Genomic DNA, 14382 nt, shown 5'->3' with positions numbered 1-14382 from the left:
ATTATCTGGGCATATCTCACCTAAATGATTCCTTGCTGTTGCAGGAGACTCACACCCACTGGTGGCAAGTAGGGGCTAGGAACCAGCTCCTCAAAGATATTTAGCTGCCTAACTCTCAAAGAAATCAGATAGAATTAGGCACCTCAATACTTTTGAGGATGTGGGCCTAGGTTCAAAGTGGGGATTTAGATTCGGTGTTACAATGCCTGAGATTAAGGTGCCCTGCCACCTAATGCCTGGGGAGAGTTAAGTGGCTAAGAAGTGGATTCATAAAAGCCAACAAGCTGACCAGGAAGCCAAATAAGCTAGCCAGTGGGAAATGCCTAAGCCCCCAGCCCTTAAAGGGATATTGAGCCTGAAAGATAGTGAGAATGACTCAGTAGCCCAGCAGCTAGAGCACTCATATGGGTGACCCCGGCTACAGTCCAAGCTCCAATGAATATTTTATTTATACAAGTCGAACAGCTTCATTTATTTCATTTCATTTATTATAACATTCATTTATACAAGTGGAACAGCTTCATCAGGACAGACTGAAAGACAACCTGATCAGAACACCCTACCCTGTAGCCTGGTGCTTTGGGCACTCACCTATAAGATGAGAAATGGAGGGGGAGGGTTTCAGATCTCTGCTTTGAAGCAGGTAAAGTGGGGATATGAATCCATATCTTCCCCATCCCAAGTGAGTGCTCTCTTAGAGTATGGGGTGGGGGCAGCAGCACCTCCCTCAGCTGTGTTTTGTGTGGGGTACAATCTGGTAGACAGCTACTAAGCATGCCTACCAGATCAGATAAGATAGGAGGGTGACCGCCTAGACTGAGGATCCTGCTGGGGTTTAGATGTCCAGCTGCTCAGCCGTGTCAGAACAGAGGTTGCAATTCCTAGTAATTCATGATAACAATGGATAATCATAGGGCTAGAGAAAAGCCAGACAATGACTCCGTAGCCCATATCCTGCATCAGAATATGCCATAGCTCAGAAGCGAGGACACTCTCCTGAATGTGGAGAGTATTTGTGAAGTTCAAATACATTCTCTATATCAGGGAAGGAGAGAAATGAATCTGAGTCTACCACATCCTAGGAAAGTACCCAAACCCCTCGGCTAAAGGGTACTAGGAAGCTCTTTCCCACCCCTTCTCATGAATCCAGCCTTTGTTTTTATAAAAATGCCCAAAACTAGAATGAAAATTTTCAGCTCAAAACATTTTGTTTTGACCCAATTTAAAATCTGTTGACTGTTCAATACACTGAATAATTTCATAATGGTTCAATCTAAAACAAAATGGTTTTTATTTTTTTTTTTACTTGCCAGCAAACTTACAAATCCATTATTCATGCAGCTCTAAGTATGATATAGTCTTTAATTACATGATCAACATACTTGTTTTTCCATAGGACCTGGGTATCTCAACAGATTCTGGCCCTGCATGCTAAATTGTTAGAATTATTTGTGCTGGCAACCAAACTTCTTATTTTGTGCACAGACGAGGCAGATATAGAACCCCCACCTTGTCCTCCAGTACCTGCTCTATTAAGGGAGGGAGGTTACGCTCGACACTACCTCCGTTTTCATTGTAACGTGAAAATCGTGCTGTGTGAACAAAGTGCCAGAAATACAAACTGAACAACAAGAAAAACCCCTTCTAATAATTTGATACTGAGTTCCTTTATAAATGGTTACAATAATTTAAAATGCAGAGATTTACATAAATCTCAGCGAGAATCAACTGCTAGCTGATCTTATAATGGAACATGTTTTAGGAGCTTTCTTCTTATAACACACACACTCTTCTCCTCTTCAGTTGGATCCAGATGCCCTTATTTGGGCGAAGTATTAGTTCTCCCACGAGGCTAAGCCCTTCTCGCTCTTGACTTGTTTCCACCCAAAAGCGCCGTAGGATGATGGCTAGAACAGCTCTCTCTTCCATCTGTGCAAAGCGCTGGCCTTCAAGTTAAATTGGAACAAAACCAGTAATAGTTTAGAAATTGTACTTACACGGCAAAGGTTTCCCACAAGATGCAGCATGGGAATAACTGTGCATCTGGTGTCACAGATTATAAACCAATATGGGCCAAATTCAGGGTTGAATGGGTGTGCACACACAGGGGAAATGATAGAATTATGTCTATTTTTTATCCTAAAAGTGGAGTGTGCTGGTGTGGTAGACAGGGAGAGGAATTAGGCAGATGATCAAAGGTTTACAAGAAAAGAGGAGGGGCGAAAAAATAGACAGAAATAAAAAAAGAACTAAGCAAAGTGACAAGGGTCACAGACCAGACAGTTCGCCTGGGTCTACACGAGAAATTGACATCAGTATAGCTTCGTCTCTCAAGGGCGTGAAAAATCCACTTCTCTGAGGCACGCAGCTATACCAACCTAACCCCCGGGGTAGACAGTGCTAGGTCGATGGAAGAATTCTTTCCTTGCCCTAGCTACCGCCTCTCGGGGACATGGATTATCTACACCGAGGGGAGAATCCTTCCTGTCAGCATACACAGTGTCTACACTGAAGCACTGCAGCTGTGCTGCTGTAGTGTTTCAAGTGTAGACAAGCCCTTAGCCAAAGATTTAACTCAAAAGAGGTGTGGATTTAAAAAAGTTGTTTTCTGTTGCATCTCACCCTTCCATCAACACCTACTCTGTACATTGTCTATTCAGACTGCCATCTATCTAGGCAGGAATCATTATGTCTGCAAAGCGTCCAGACTTCTTTGGGTGCTCTAGAAACAATAATTAATCAGCCTGGGTATAATAAATTAGATCAGCTTTCAACACACGAAGATCTGATCAAGAACAAAAAAGTAATCTTTGAGGGGGGGGATTAATTTTAGCTTCACTTAATATTTGGACTCCTGAGAATATCTACTAGAACTTCGCACTGCTGACAGAAGAAGAGCATTGCCCGTGATTCTGTCATTGGGACTGACCCATACAAAATGGAATGAAATCCTGAAAATGAAATGAGATCACACCCATGGAAATTTACCTTCCTCTCAGTATTTTGACCCATTCAAGGCTGTTAATATAATAGTGCTTCTAGATGAAGGGTCAATGGAGGGACAGCTTCTCTGACGTCACAACAACTATATAATACATACAATACTCCAAAAGCTCTTTATTTTTGAACACTCATAGCTGTGTTAGGTGCTTCAGAGAAACAATTGCAGACACAGTCCATTCCCTGAACAGCTTACAAGTTTAGGAATTGAGCGAACACCCCAGCAACCAGTGCAGAAGACAGAGGAGGGTTCTTAAATTTTCCCCTCCAGCCTGCAGGTTAGGATCATTGTATAGCCAGCAAACATATCCCAAGGGAAAGAAAAGACAGACAGTGGCTCATGTTGTTCCCTAGTGAGTTGTCAGGGTGTCATTGATGGGTTCTGGAGTCTTGAGGATGTGTCCAGCCCTCTTGAGCAGAACTGAAGTTAGCATGATACAATGCTACATATGGAGCATGTCCCAACAAGGAGGAAAACAATAAAGTGGGTGTAATGTGGACTCTAAAGAACCCCACGGGAAGAAAGGAAATGTTGTGACAATGATAATGTGAGATACTGGTACTGCTTTGCTGCAGTTATCAGCCACAGAGATCTGAAATCTCCATTCAAATTCATAGGCTCTGTTGTGAGTACTACAGCAAAGGCACCTTCACCTAAGTGGTAAGAAAATAACCACATATGGGCCTTATTACACTTTATCATGTACCAATACAGTTTCTGGGTCCAGCAGAGAAGGGCACATATGCATATGGGTGCCTTCCCTTAGAATTCTCAGGGAAGAATCGCTCAGGCCTGAATTCTTCTGGGTCTGGGAAAATCTCCGGTTGTCTGTGCAGCACATAAGGAACCACGATTACCTCTGTTGCCTTTGGTATCTTAAATCCGCCTGCAAAAACAGTATCAACATGCCAGTGAAGTAAGTGGCTTTCTCTAATGGATACAAAGCTCAAAACCAATTCTTGACTTGTGCACCATCTTGACGGAGCAGATATTTATCATACCTAAAATGATGAATACATACAAAAGGCTGAGAACTACTTACTAATATGGCAATCTTCACTTGTGGTGCGGGCAAAAAATGGAACAGAAGGGAAGAGACGAAGGGCTTCTTTAACAACACACTCAAGATATCGGAGCTTCTTCAAGTCATCCATTGTGACTGGCCGGTCAGAGTTACCTGATCAGAATCACAACAGGGGTGTGAGAAACAACTGTCCTAATCAGACTAAACACAAGCTAGCTGAAGAGGCTCACAGCTATCTTAAACGATGACAAAACTACAACTGCACCACTGTGCTTACGGATTTGAATCATTTATCTCAATTTTCATTCTTGCGATGTCCTTAAACTATTGTTATTTATTGTTTGTATTGAGGTAGCATCAAAGAGCCCCAGTCATGGACTAGGACCCCATTGTGCTAGGCACTGTACAAATATAGAAGAGATGGTTCTTGCCCAAAAAGCTTACAATGTCAGTACTGAAGTCTGTCACAACTCCCTTAGCATCAGACCAACTCCTAGTGACATCTCTTTCTCCACAGAAGAGTTACAGCACATACAGTGGCAGTAGAGTGGTTTGCCTTTCTAAACCTCTATACAGAAATTAATATATAAACCATATACTGTACCATGCAAACTTACACCCACATCCAAGGAAAGAGTAGAAACTTACCAAACACTTCATCCAATTCTCTGTGAACTTTCTTCTGGGCTTCAGGATGGCATCCAAGTAAGTAGATGACCCAGTTCATAGCAGCAGCTGTTGTATCATGCCCCTAGAGGTACAGATTTATTCAGATGTTCAGATCTGCATTATCCTCATGCATATGAAGATAAATATATACAAATAATTAGGGATATTATAGTGGTATAGCCTAACTGTACAGATACAGAAGAAAAGGTAAGACTATATGAATCCATGTAACAATTTGGCACCCAAGACATAACAAAAATAACCAATTATGTAATAGGATGGATGGAGACTAAGATAAGAAAAAAGCTAAAACAAATCATAATAATTAATAAGCAGAAGTCCCTTTGCCATCCCTCTTCTATTACTTAGCTTTTCTATGTTGCCTGGGTGAAGGGTCTTCCTCCACATTCAGTCTCTATGAGGAAGTGGTTTGCCATTGCTTCCTTGTAGACATAAACTTGTTGACCCACTAAATTGCTCTGGACAGTCACAATAATTTAAACATTATATAGCAATCTTAAATTCACTATTTTTTTCCTCAGTCAACTGTTGGAAGGGCATTTGCCCTTCTTCACCACTTTACAATGAAATGTAAGTATGCCCGACTTTTTAGTTACTCACTATCATTACTATCCCATGATAAAATATACAGTATTACCATCAATTACCGGAAGAAGGCAAAGAAATTTAATTTTGCTAAGATTATATATTACAAACATAAAACTCATCCATTCAGGTACTATATGCTAAAGAAAACAAGATAATGTTCACTAGCAACAGATTTTAGTACACGAAGTTTAATTTTAATCAAATGTACTCTAATTATGCCATAGAGTAATAGCAACCACAGTACAATTAATTCCACTGCCTCTGGGAGTACAGAGTTACATCATCAGAAAACTGGAGCAGTACAGCAGGGAACCAGACCCAGTGTGATCTTTTCCAGTCATCCTGTGTCACAACGGATCTAAGTGTTATGGAAAGGGTCCAAAGACAGCTGACAAAAGCGATTAGAAGTATAAAGAGATTCATTGTGGGAAGAGACTGGGACCATTCAGTTTAGTTGGAGTACCTCAAACATGAAAGTATCCACTTCTTCTCGAATATCCATGTAGCTCAGTTTGTTCCCTTCATCATCAGTTGCATTGAGAAGCATATCAAGAAAAGCCCTTCTCCTTTTGGGCCCACTTTGTTCACAGTTGTCATCAAAGTCATCTTTCTGTTGTGTGTGGTTCTTTATTTCACGGGCTTTTTCTTCAATAACCTTAGATATAAAGAAATCAATATGTTATTTTTTCCACAATTTAGATTCCACAATCTAAGTGTGTGGCCACTGCATACATACTTTAAAATAACTTTTACCCCAGATATTTAAAAACCGATTCTACCTCTGACTCCATACTATGCACTGGTTGGTGATAGGAAGCGACATCTATACCCACCCCCTCCATATTTGTTTTCCTATTGTACACTGAGTTTGCACAGGTCAGGGTTGTGAATCATGTAGAATCTGAGTTTTTAAATCCATGCTGGCTCTTTACTTTGATTGTCCTTCATTTCTGAGTCTTCAACACCGTGTCTCTAGTAAGCAATATTATAATACTGTATAGTGATAGTACATCACACAAAATGCTAATCAGCATCAAGTTGTTATAGAAAGAAAGAAAGACAGGATTTGAATGGTAACCCATGTTAAGCACACCATTGTAGCTGGAGAAAATTAATTAAAATCAGATGTTACTTTTATGGATTTAAAATTAAGAGAAAATAGTGGGTAAAAAAAAGTAGGTCATCTCCGCGTATATTTTCTTGCTGAAGTGTATTCATTGGGGTTTTTATTTTTAAGTATTCCATGCAGTCCAAATTTCTATCATTTTCTCAAAATTCAGATCTGAACTGAAATATTTAAGTACTGGACAAAGCACCAGAACAAAGCAGAATGCCGTTTTCAAATATTTTAGCTGTTACAAGCCTTAGGGTGAAGTGCACCAATTATTTTAAAATGTTGAGAACATTGTACGTTAAAGGAATTAGGATGATTCTGTGTGATTTTTTTTTTACCACCAATTACAACTATGTCATACTATTACCATGTGAGGGTGACCCATTGACTAAAACCAACACTCAAGCAACGAGTTCTAAGTCACATTATCTCTCCTCTTCAGAGGATTTCTTTAGGGACTGAATATCATAAATATTCAGTTCTCCTATTATATATGTACCACAGATAAGGTGATATTCCCAGTGACTGATTCCCTGTCACCACATTCACAACCTGGAATCTCTATATTTACTACATTATTTCTCTCCTTTAATGGGAACACAATAGAAAAAGGAATAACAGGTTACACTGTCAGTAAAACTGTGAAGGATCTTGAGGCTTCTAGTATGTTCCCTTCCTTCTTGGAACATAGGGTACATCAAGTTAGACCAAAGCCAAGGAGACTTCTGTCTATGATGAATGAGGTCGCTCATCCTAGGGTAACAAAAATAGCATTGTAATATTTATTTCTGAAAACATATTCACAACATGACTACAAGAGTCTAATAGGGTCTAAATTTCCTGGTCCTGGACAGGATGATGCAAGCACTGCTTGATGTTGCAGACACAAACCATTTGGTCTAATCTTTAGAGATGCCCTCACTCCATTTTTAATTCATTATAATGCTCACTCCCAGCTATAATACTTTTCACATTTTTATTTATAGAAATGCTTCTGTCCAGTGAAATCTATTTTCCCATACAAAAGCAGTATTAATTCAAGAAGTTTGTCACTATGAAAAAAAAACCTAAGCTCAACTTTTTCTCTTGGTCACACTAATGTAAATCTGGAATAACTCTACTGAAGTCCACAATATTAATCTGCATTTGCAAAAGGATCAGTCACAAAACAAATTATTGTATAACCAATGCAATGCTTGTTCTAATATAATCTAATGTAGACCCATATGGTCTGATTCTTATGGTCAATAAGGTGCCTTTATACTGCTGTGGCAATAAAAAGGGGCTTTTGAATTAGAATAAATTACAGTTACACCCACTGTAAGCTCCCTTTACGCTGCTATGGTGTGACTAATTTATTCTCACTTCATTGTTGTGTTGCACCTCCTGTAGTCTTTTACACTAACGCATGACGAGTGCAAAACATCATCATTTCGTACTCACTTTGCACTGTGTAAATGCCTATACAGGTGCAAATCAACAGTGAGTTGGGCCCAATGTGCCATATAGATTCAGTGTCCTCATGCCACCCATAAAGAAGACCGAAAGGAGCTGTGGTGGCTAGTCCAGCCAATGTTAGCTATGGAAGGGCTGATTTGCAACTGCAACCTGTTCACACCGTTATAGCAGCTGGCCTTGCAGAGCCAATACAGAGGTCTCCTCTGTGCACATACAGCTTGCATAGGTTCTACCATCATCCTGCCACTCTACCTCCATATACACTCCCCCATCCCCACGCATAGGGCAATGCAGGACCTAACTTGCACATCAGCGGGCCTTGTGCTTGGGTGAACTGTTGCTCTTGTGCAGGCCTGGTTGTCCTACCAGATTTTGCTTTCGTAAGCTTTGAGGTGCTATAGCTGGCATTGGCGTTCTCAATCCTTCACCAACAAAACTATAAGACAGACATGAAAGATCTACACTTACTTATAAACAGCACGGACATATTCAGAATCCCTGTTGTTCTGCGCACCAACATTCTTGCCCATTGCAGTTTCTAGGAAGAGAAAAGAGAAATTTTTGAAGAGTACATTAGTGGGGTGGAAAGCCCAAAGTACATTGACAACATACGGCCAGGAGTTGCATGAAAGCATTGCAGTCATTTACATCCTCATCTCATGGCATTTCTCTTTTTTTAGAATATGTACTCTCTTTGAGTCTAGTCCTAATATTCCTGTTCCTTTAACTCTCCCTCAGTTTAGATTCCATGTCCCTGTTTTACCCCATAACACAATGTTTGATTGTTCAGATAGACACAACATAATTAAAACAGAAAAGATGTGTTCAGTGTTGATAATACAAAAACAGTGGTACAAAACCAGCAGGGCTTTTTTGTCAATTATCACAACAAATGAAACTGTAGCATTGTGGACAGCTGTACTCTCCTCATCATTTACAGGACTTTTTATAGCAACTGTTGAATCATCACCAGGACTTACCACAGATTATATCCAGGGCACAGAGAGTGATGTCTAGAAAGCAATCAAAGGGCTCTTTGTCAACGTGCTTTTCAAGTTTATCAATCAAAATACTGGCTTGTTCGTTCATAACTTCTAGAAAATCAGCTAAGATTGTGAAGTGGAACGTGGGAGTTATCATTTTCCTTCTGGAACGCCACTTATCTCCAGTGCTACAGAATAAAGAGTTGGAAATTAAGTATAAAAAACCTCACCAAAAAGGAAACAATTAATTGCTTGTGGAAGTGCTCAGTGAACATACAATTCCTGGCACTAGAGTAGCTACAACTGGTAGATAGATTCTTAAAGCTAATCTTTTCAAATGTTGCCAGTGGACAATGTAGTCTTTGTCAGTCCATCTTCATTGATGACACTAAAGAGTGGCTGTAATGACTAGTAACATTTTTCATACCTAAATTAATGTCGGTAGTTGCAGCCAGCACCACTCACCATTAGGGGAAAAATGGAAGTGCATTTTGCTAAAAAAAAACATCTAATCATACAGTGCTCCTAACAGTTTGGTGCTAACTGTAGCTGCTGCAAGACAAATACGGTGAACAAAATTACTCTAAGGCAAGGGCTGACATTGAGAAGGCACTTGGGGTGTAAGGGGATGAGGATAAGGGTAAATAAAAAGTCCCTTGTTAAATATTTAGCATCTCAGCTGCGGCTAAGCCCATCTTCACTGATAATCGTAAATGGTGGCTGCCCTCATTTTTCCACTATGTAGAAAAGTGAGGTTTAGGGATAGTTATAGCCTAATGTCCAATTTTTTACGTCAGTATCATCTACCAAACGTTTCTCAGAGAATAGGATTCATCTCCCACAGAGCTGTTAAGGTGATGGGACAGAGACTGCCCAAGTATACGTTTCTGTGGTCCCTCCCCGTTGCAGGGAGCTGTTTCTATTGCAGTGAGACCAACTAGTTTCGTTCCTCCCATGAACCTCTTTCAGGGTGCTTGATCCCAGCCTCCCAAGCCATCTGGCTCATTCTGGGTGGGCCAAATCTACTTCACCTCCCCTCTCCTGGGGTGCCACTGATGCTTCTCCAGGCCCCTCTCCCAATTACTGCTAGTCTTTAAGGATGTGCTTGATCTTGCACCATCACAACACAGGCTGGCCAAAGGAGACAGTGGGCCTTCTCTTCTTAGCTACTCTAGCCTGTCTGCTCCTTATGCTGAATCCCTACTGCAATCTTAAGAGGAGACCTAGCCTGTGTCTCAGATGGTTTCAGCAGGGAACACAGCATCTTCCTGTTTTGAGCAGGGAATCTCACAAACCCCCCACCCCTAAATCGCTTATTTTTAAATGTCCCCAAACTGAGCATTTCCTTGAACTGACCCTCCTTTGTCTATTGAGTGAAAGTCAGGAACACAGCATTGCTGAGATCCAGCCACAGTGTTATTCATTCTGAGTCTCTAATCAGCAAAAAATTATGGGGGAAATAATCACTAAAATATTTACAAAAGATCTGAAATGGCAAATACCTACATTACACTTGTGCTTCCAGAACAGCATAAGTAGGTACTATTGCACTGGGGGAGGAGTAAAGTGGGGCCCAGCCAGGGCCACCCCTCCCTCCCTCATGAATGGTATCCCCAGCACTGTACAGGGGAGACATCCCCGGTGGACATTAGGTGCCTTCCCTTCCCAGGCACATGTCTGCTGGGGCAAAAAAACAGCAGAGGAGCCAGCCAGAGTCTGAAGCCAGCAGAGCAGCAGTGGAAGCAATTGAAGCAGGCACCCAGGAACACTAATATTTTCCACAGCTTTGACTGGACTTTCTCTGCCTTGTGCTGACTGGGGGAAGGGACTGGAGCAAACAGCCAACATCTCTACTCCTCAGCCTCCCTTCACATCTAACCTTCCCCATATACCTTCCTCCCGTCCTGCTTCTCATCTGCTCTGTCCCTCTCATCACTCTCCTTTCCTGCCTTTTCTGTTGTGTGAATCTCCTCTTAGCCCCCTTCAGAAAAAATCATCACACTAGTATGACATCTGTGCTTTCACATTATTCACTTTGCTTGTGGGTCATATCCCTTTCCCTCACCCTGTGTCTGTCTTGTCTACTTATACTGTAAGCTCTTCATGGAAGGGTGTATCTACTGCTGTGAATGTGTATGGTGCTTAGCACAAAGGGGCCCAAGGCATTACCCTAATAATCATGATTCATAATAACAACAGACTGTCCCTTCAGCAGAGGTATAAGTGTGTATAACTGATAAATACATAAACACACCACCTTTGATATAGCACATAAATCCAAGCTGACTGTGAGTCAGATTCTGTCTGCAAGCTTGCTTTTCATTACACCCCAGCAGCTGCACTTAAAGTTCTAAGAACATAAATGAAGGCAGAATTTAATAATTCTGAATCAGATAACTGGCAAGGTGCTCAGGGTGTGCTTCACAAAGGGAGTTAAGTGCTGAATTCAGATACCTTGTGCAGAATTTAGGTCTAGACTGCTACAAGTACAAAAGGCCCTAATAATGAATGCAATGTTACAGTGGTGGCTAAGGAGCTGCTCTGCAGCTTTGAAGGGTGGAGAAGGACTCTCCTGCTCCATTCCCCCACATAGTGGTGCTCAACGCATGCACTATTCTCCTTCTTTTGAGCCCCAGGGTTTGAAAATGAGCTATGTTTATTGTGCCACTTGCTCTGCATCTAAGCTGCTCGGTAGCCCTGTTGAGGGGCAGTGTGGTCCAACCGATCAGGTACTAGAATAGGAGTCAAAAGACCTGGGGTTTTGTGCCGCTGTTCTGCTAGATGAACTTGGGAAAGTCACTTCACCTTTCCGTACCTCAGTTTCCCAAAATGTAAAATGAGAATAATATTTACCCTTCTTTTAAAGGCTCTTTGAGATCAACAAATTAGAAGTGATACATGAGAGGCAAGTAGAAGTAGCAATAAAACACACTCAAAAATATTTAAAGGATGGAAGGAAGGGGAAGTAAATGGCAATGAATATAAGTTAAAAATGTAGGCAACTGATATACGAAGATAAAGAAATATATGAAATATCAATGTCCAAATGGGTTAGAGACAATAATAAGGTATTTTTTAAACATATCAGGAGCAAAACAACCCTATGTCAGGTAGCAGAACATTGCTAGATGTAAATGATTTAATTGTAAATACTGATGCAGAAAAGGGAGAAATGTTCAACAGATATTTCTGTTCTGTGTTTGGAACCATGCAGCAGCCTGAACCCATTACACACAATATTGTGGATGGAACAGAAAGGTCAACATCTATAACAAAGGAGAATGTGAGGAAGTGACACTCACCTCTCACGAGCACCCCTTCTGGTTGGATGTGTCTACAGTCTTTCAGTTCTGGTGGCCTCTGCTGGTGGTTCCTCAGGTGGTTTTTCAGTAATTCAGCCCTCTGGCTGAGTCACCCACACTGTCTATATGTGAATCAGAACAGACCCTTTCCAGGATATACAGTCCACCAGAGGCCTGTCTCTCTATCCCTCCCCGAGCTCAGTCTCTAAGTAGTCTCGGCCCTGGTATGGGTACGGGCCCCTGCAGCCCTCCCCAGACTCAGTCCCAGCAACTAGCCAGGAGCTCCTTCTTAGCTCCCCCAGTCACTGCCCAAACTGAGCTGTCCGTTGTCCTGCTGTTCTTTCAGACAGCCAGTAACCTGGTCCTCTCCCTTCCAGCTCCACCCAGCAGCTGACTGCTCTGGGCCTCTTGCTCCTTTTTATATTGTCCTTCTGGCCCCTGATCGGCTGCTCCAGCAGTCTCTCTGATTGGCTGCCTTCCTTTCAATCACCCCTAGGCTGCTTGGAGTACTTCTCTTCTGCTCTTCTCTGGGACGAGGTGTGGCAGGACCCTGAGGTCTCCAGCAGGGGGCCTGTGAGCCTAGTCTTCCCTGGCACACAGCATCTGCTTAAATTAAACATTTCCAAATCCACAGATAACGTACACCCAAGAGCCTTAAAGGAACTAGCTGAGGATCTCTCTCAATCACTAATGTTAATTTTTAACAAATCTTAGAAAACTGAGGAAATGCCAAAGGATGAGAGCATTGCCAACGTAGTTCTAGTATTTAGAAAGGGAAACAGGGATGACCCAAGGAACTATACACTGGATAGCCTGATGCTGATCCCAAATAAAATGATGGAATAGTTAATTTGGGACTCTTATTAAAAAAGAATTAGAGGCTACAAATATAATTAATGCCAGTCAACATGGTTTCATAGAAGGTAGGTCTCATCAAATTAACTTGCTGTTATTTTGTATCTGCCGCTGCGGAGAGCCCCAGGTCCTTTAAATCGCTGCCGGAGCCCTAGGTCTTCCAGCTGCTGCCGCTACCCCAAGGCTCTGGCAGCGGGGCTCTGGCAGCAATTTAAAGTGCTCGAGCCTCCGGCTGCTGCCCGGAGCCTAGGGCCCTTTTAAATTGCCGGCCTGGAGAAGCTGCCCCCTACTGGTACAGATGGCTGTGCAAAGCTCTTGCAGGTACGCCGTATCGTACCGGCTTACTTTCACCTCTGACAAAGGCAGAACTCAATCCAACAGCTGGAAGTTAGACAAATTCAACCTTGAAATAAGTTGCCATTTCCTAGCCGTGGGGGTAATTAGACTTTGGAACAATTTACCAACGTAGGTGGAAGGCTCATCGTTACCTAGAGTCTTTAAAATGAGATTATATAGCTCTCTAAAAAATATGCTTTAATCCACCTTCAGGCTGGATGGTCATTGTGGGCTCTTTGGGCTCAGAATCTGTGAATTTATTAATTCCCCCCTTCGTCCCTTTTTTCATGGGCCATAGGGAGAAGTAGGTGTGTCTGCATTGCCCTCAGCATACTCATTTACACTTACAGCTCTGTATTAAGACAATGATTATCATCAAATCTCATTCTTCAGGGTTTCAGCCAGTCACCTGTAAGCATCAGGGAGGAATTTTTTCCACAATGCACAATTGGCCAGATTTCTTGTGGGGGTTTGTGTGGGTTCACCCGCGGTGAAAGTAACTAAAGGGACTTACTGGTACTCAGGGCCCGGGCCTCAACTGGAAGGGGCGGGGCTTTTAAATCCCCAGGCCCTTTAAATCACAATTTAAAGGGCCCCGGAGCTCCAGTGGAGATTTAAAGGGCCTGAGGTTCCCAGCCGCTGCTACCACAGCGGAGCCCCTCGCCCTTTTAAATCACCACCAGAGCCCTAGGGCTCACGGCCGCTACTCCAGGGTTCCGGCAGCAGGGCTCTGGCAGAGATTTAAAGGACCGGGGGATCTGGCCGCTGCCCAGAGCCCAGGGCCCTTTTAAATTGCCAGCCTGGGGAAGCTGTCCCCTGCTGGTACGGTTAGCTATGTACGCAGTACCATACCGTACCGACTTATTTTAACCTCGGGGTTCACCTTTCTCTGAAACATCAAGGATTGGCCACTACTGGAGACAGGACACCAGGCAGGGTGGACCACTGCTCTGAATGGTACAGAAAATCCTCTCTCTCAGAGAATGCCTGGTGTGTCTTGCACACAGGCTCAGGCTCAAATTGATCACCCA

The 14382-nt window shown here is 42.4% G+C and overlaps 1 protein-coding gene across 2 annotated transcripts in view; it reads right to left on the bottom strand.

The window, feature by feature from the left end:
* Window positions 1-439: 439 nt before the first annotated feature.
* The window catches only part of CYP4V2 (cytochrome P450 family 4 subfamily V member 2), a 30301-nt gene continuing 16358 nt past the window's right edge, over window positions 440-14382 (bottom strand). For both annotated transcript variants that reach the window (XM_073341865.1, XM_073341866.1), the window contains 8 exons: window positions 8856-9046; window positions 8344-8413; window positions 7044-7170; window positions 5767-5958; window positions 4674-4776; window positions 4044-4178; window positions 3708-3887; window positions 440-1946 (listed from right to left, as the gene is read on the bottom strand). In XM_073341865.1, coding sequence (XP_073197966.1) covers window positions 1774-1946; window positions 3708-3887; window positions 4044-4178; window positions 4674-4776; window positions 5767-5958; window positions 7044-7170; window positions 8344-8413; window positions 8856-9046 — 1171 coding nt within the window. In that variant the 3' untranslated portion in view covers window positions 440-1773. The remainder of the gene's footprint in view (window positions 1947-3707; window positions 3888-4043; window positions 4179-4673; window positions 4777-5766; window positions 5959-7043; window positions 7171-8343; window positions 8414-8855; window positions 9047-14382) is intronic.

The sequence above is a fragment of the Lepidochelys kempii genome, chromosome 4, assembly GCF_965140265.1.
Source record: "Lepidochelys kempii isolate rLepKem1 chromosome 4, rLepKem1.hap2, whole genome shotgun sequence".
In the NCBI taxonomy this organism is placed as follows: domain Eukaryota; kingdom Metazoa; phylum Chordata; order Testudines; family Cheloniidae; genus Lepidochelys; species Lepidochelys kempii.
Note: the sequence above shows the minus strand (reverse complement) of the source record. Positions and strands in the feature narration are given on the sequence as shown.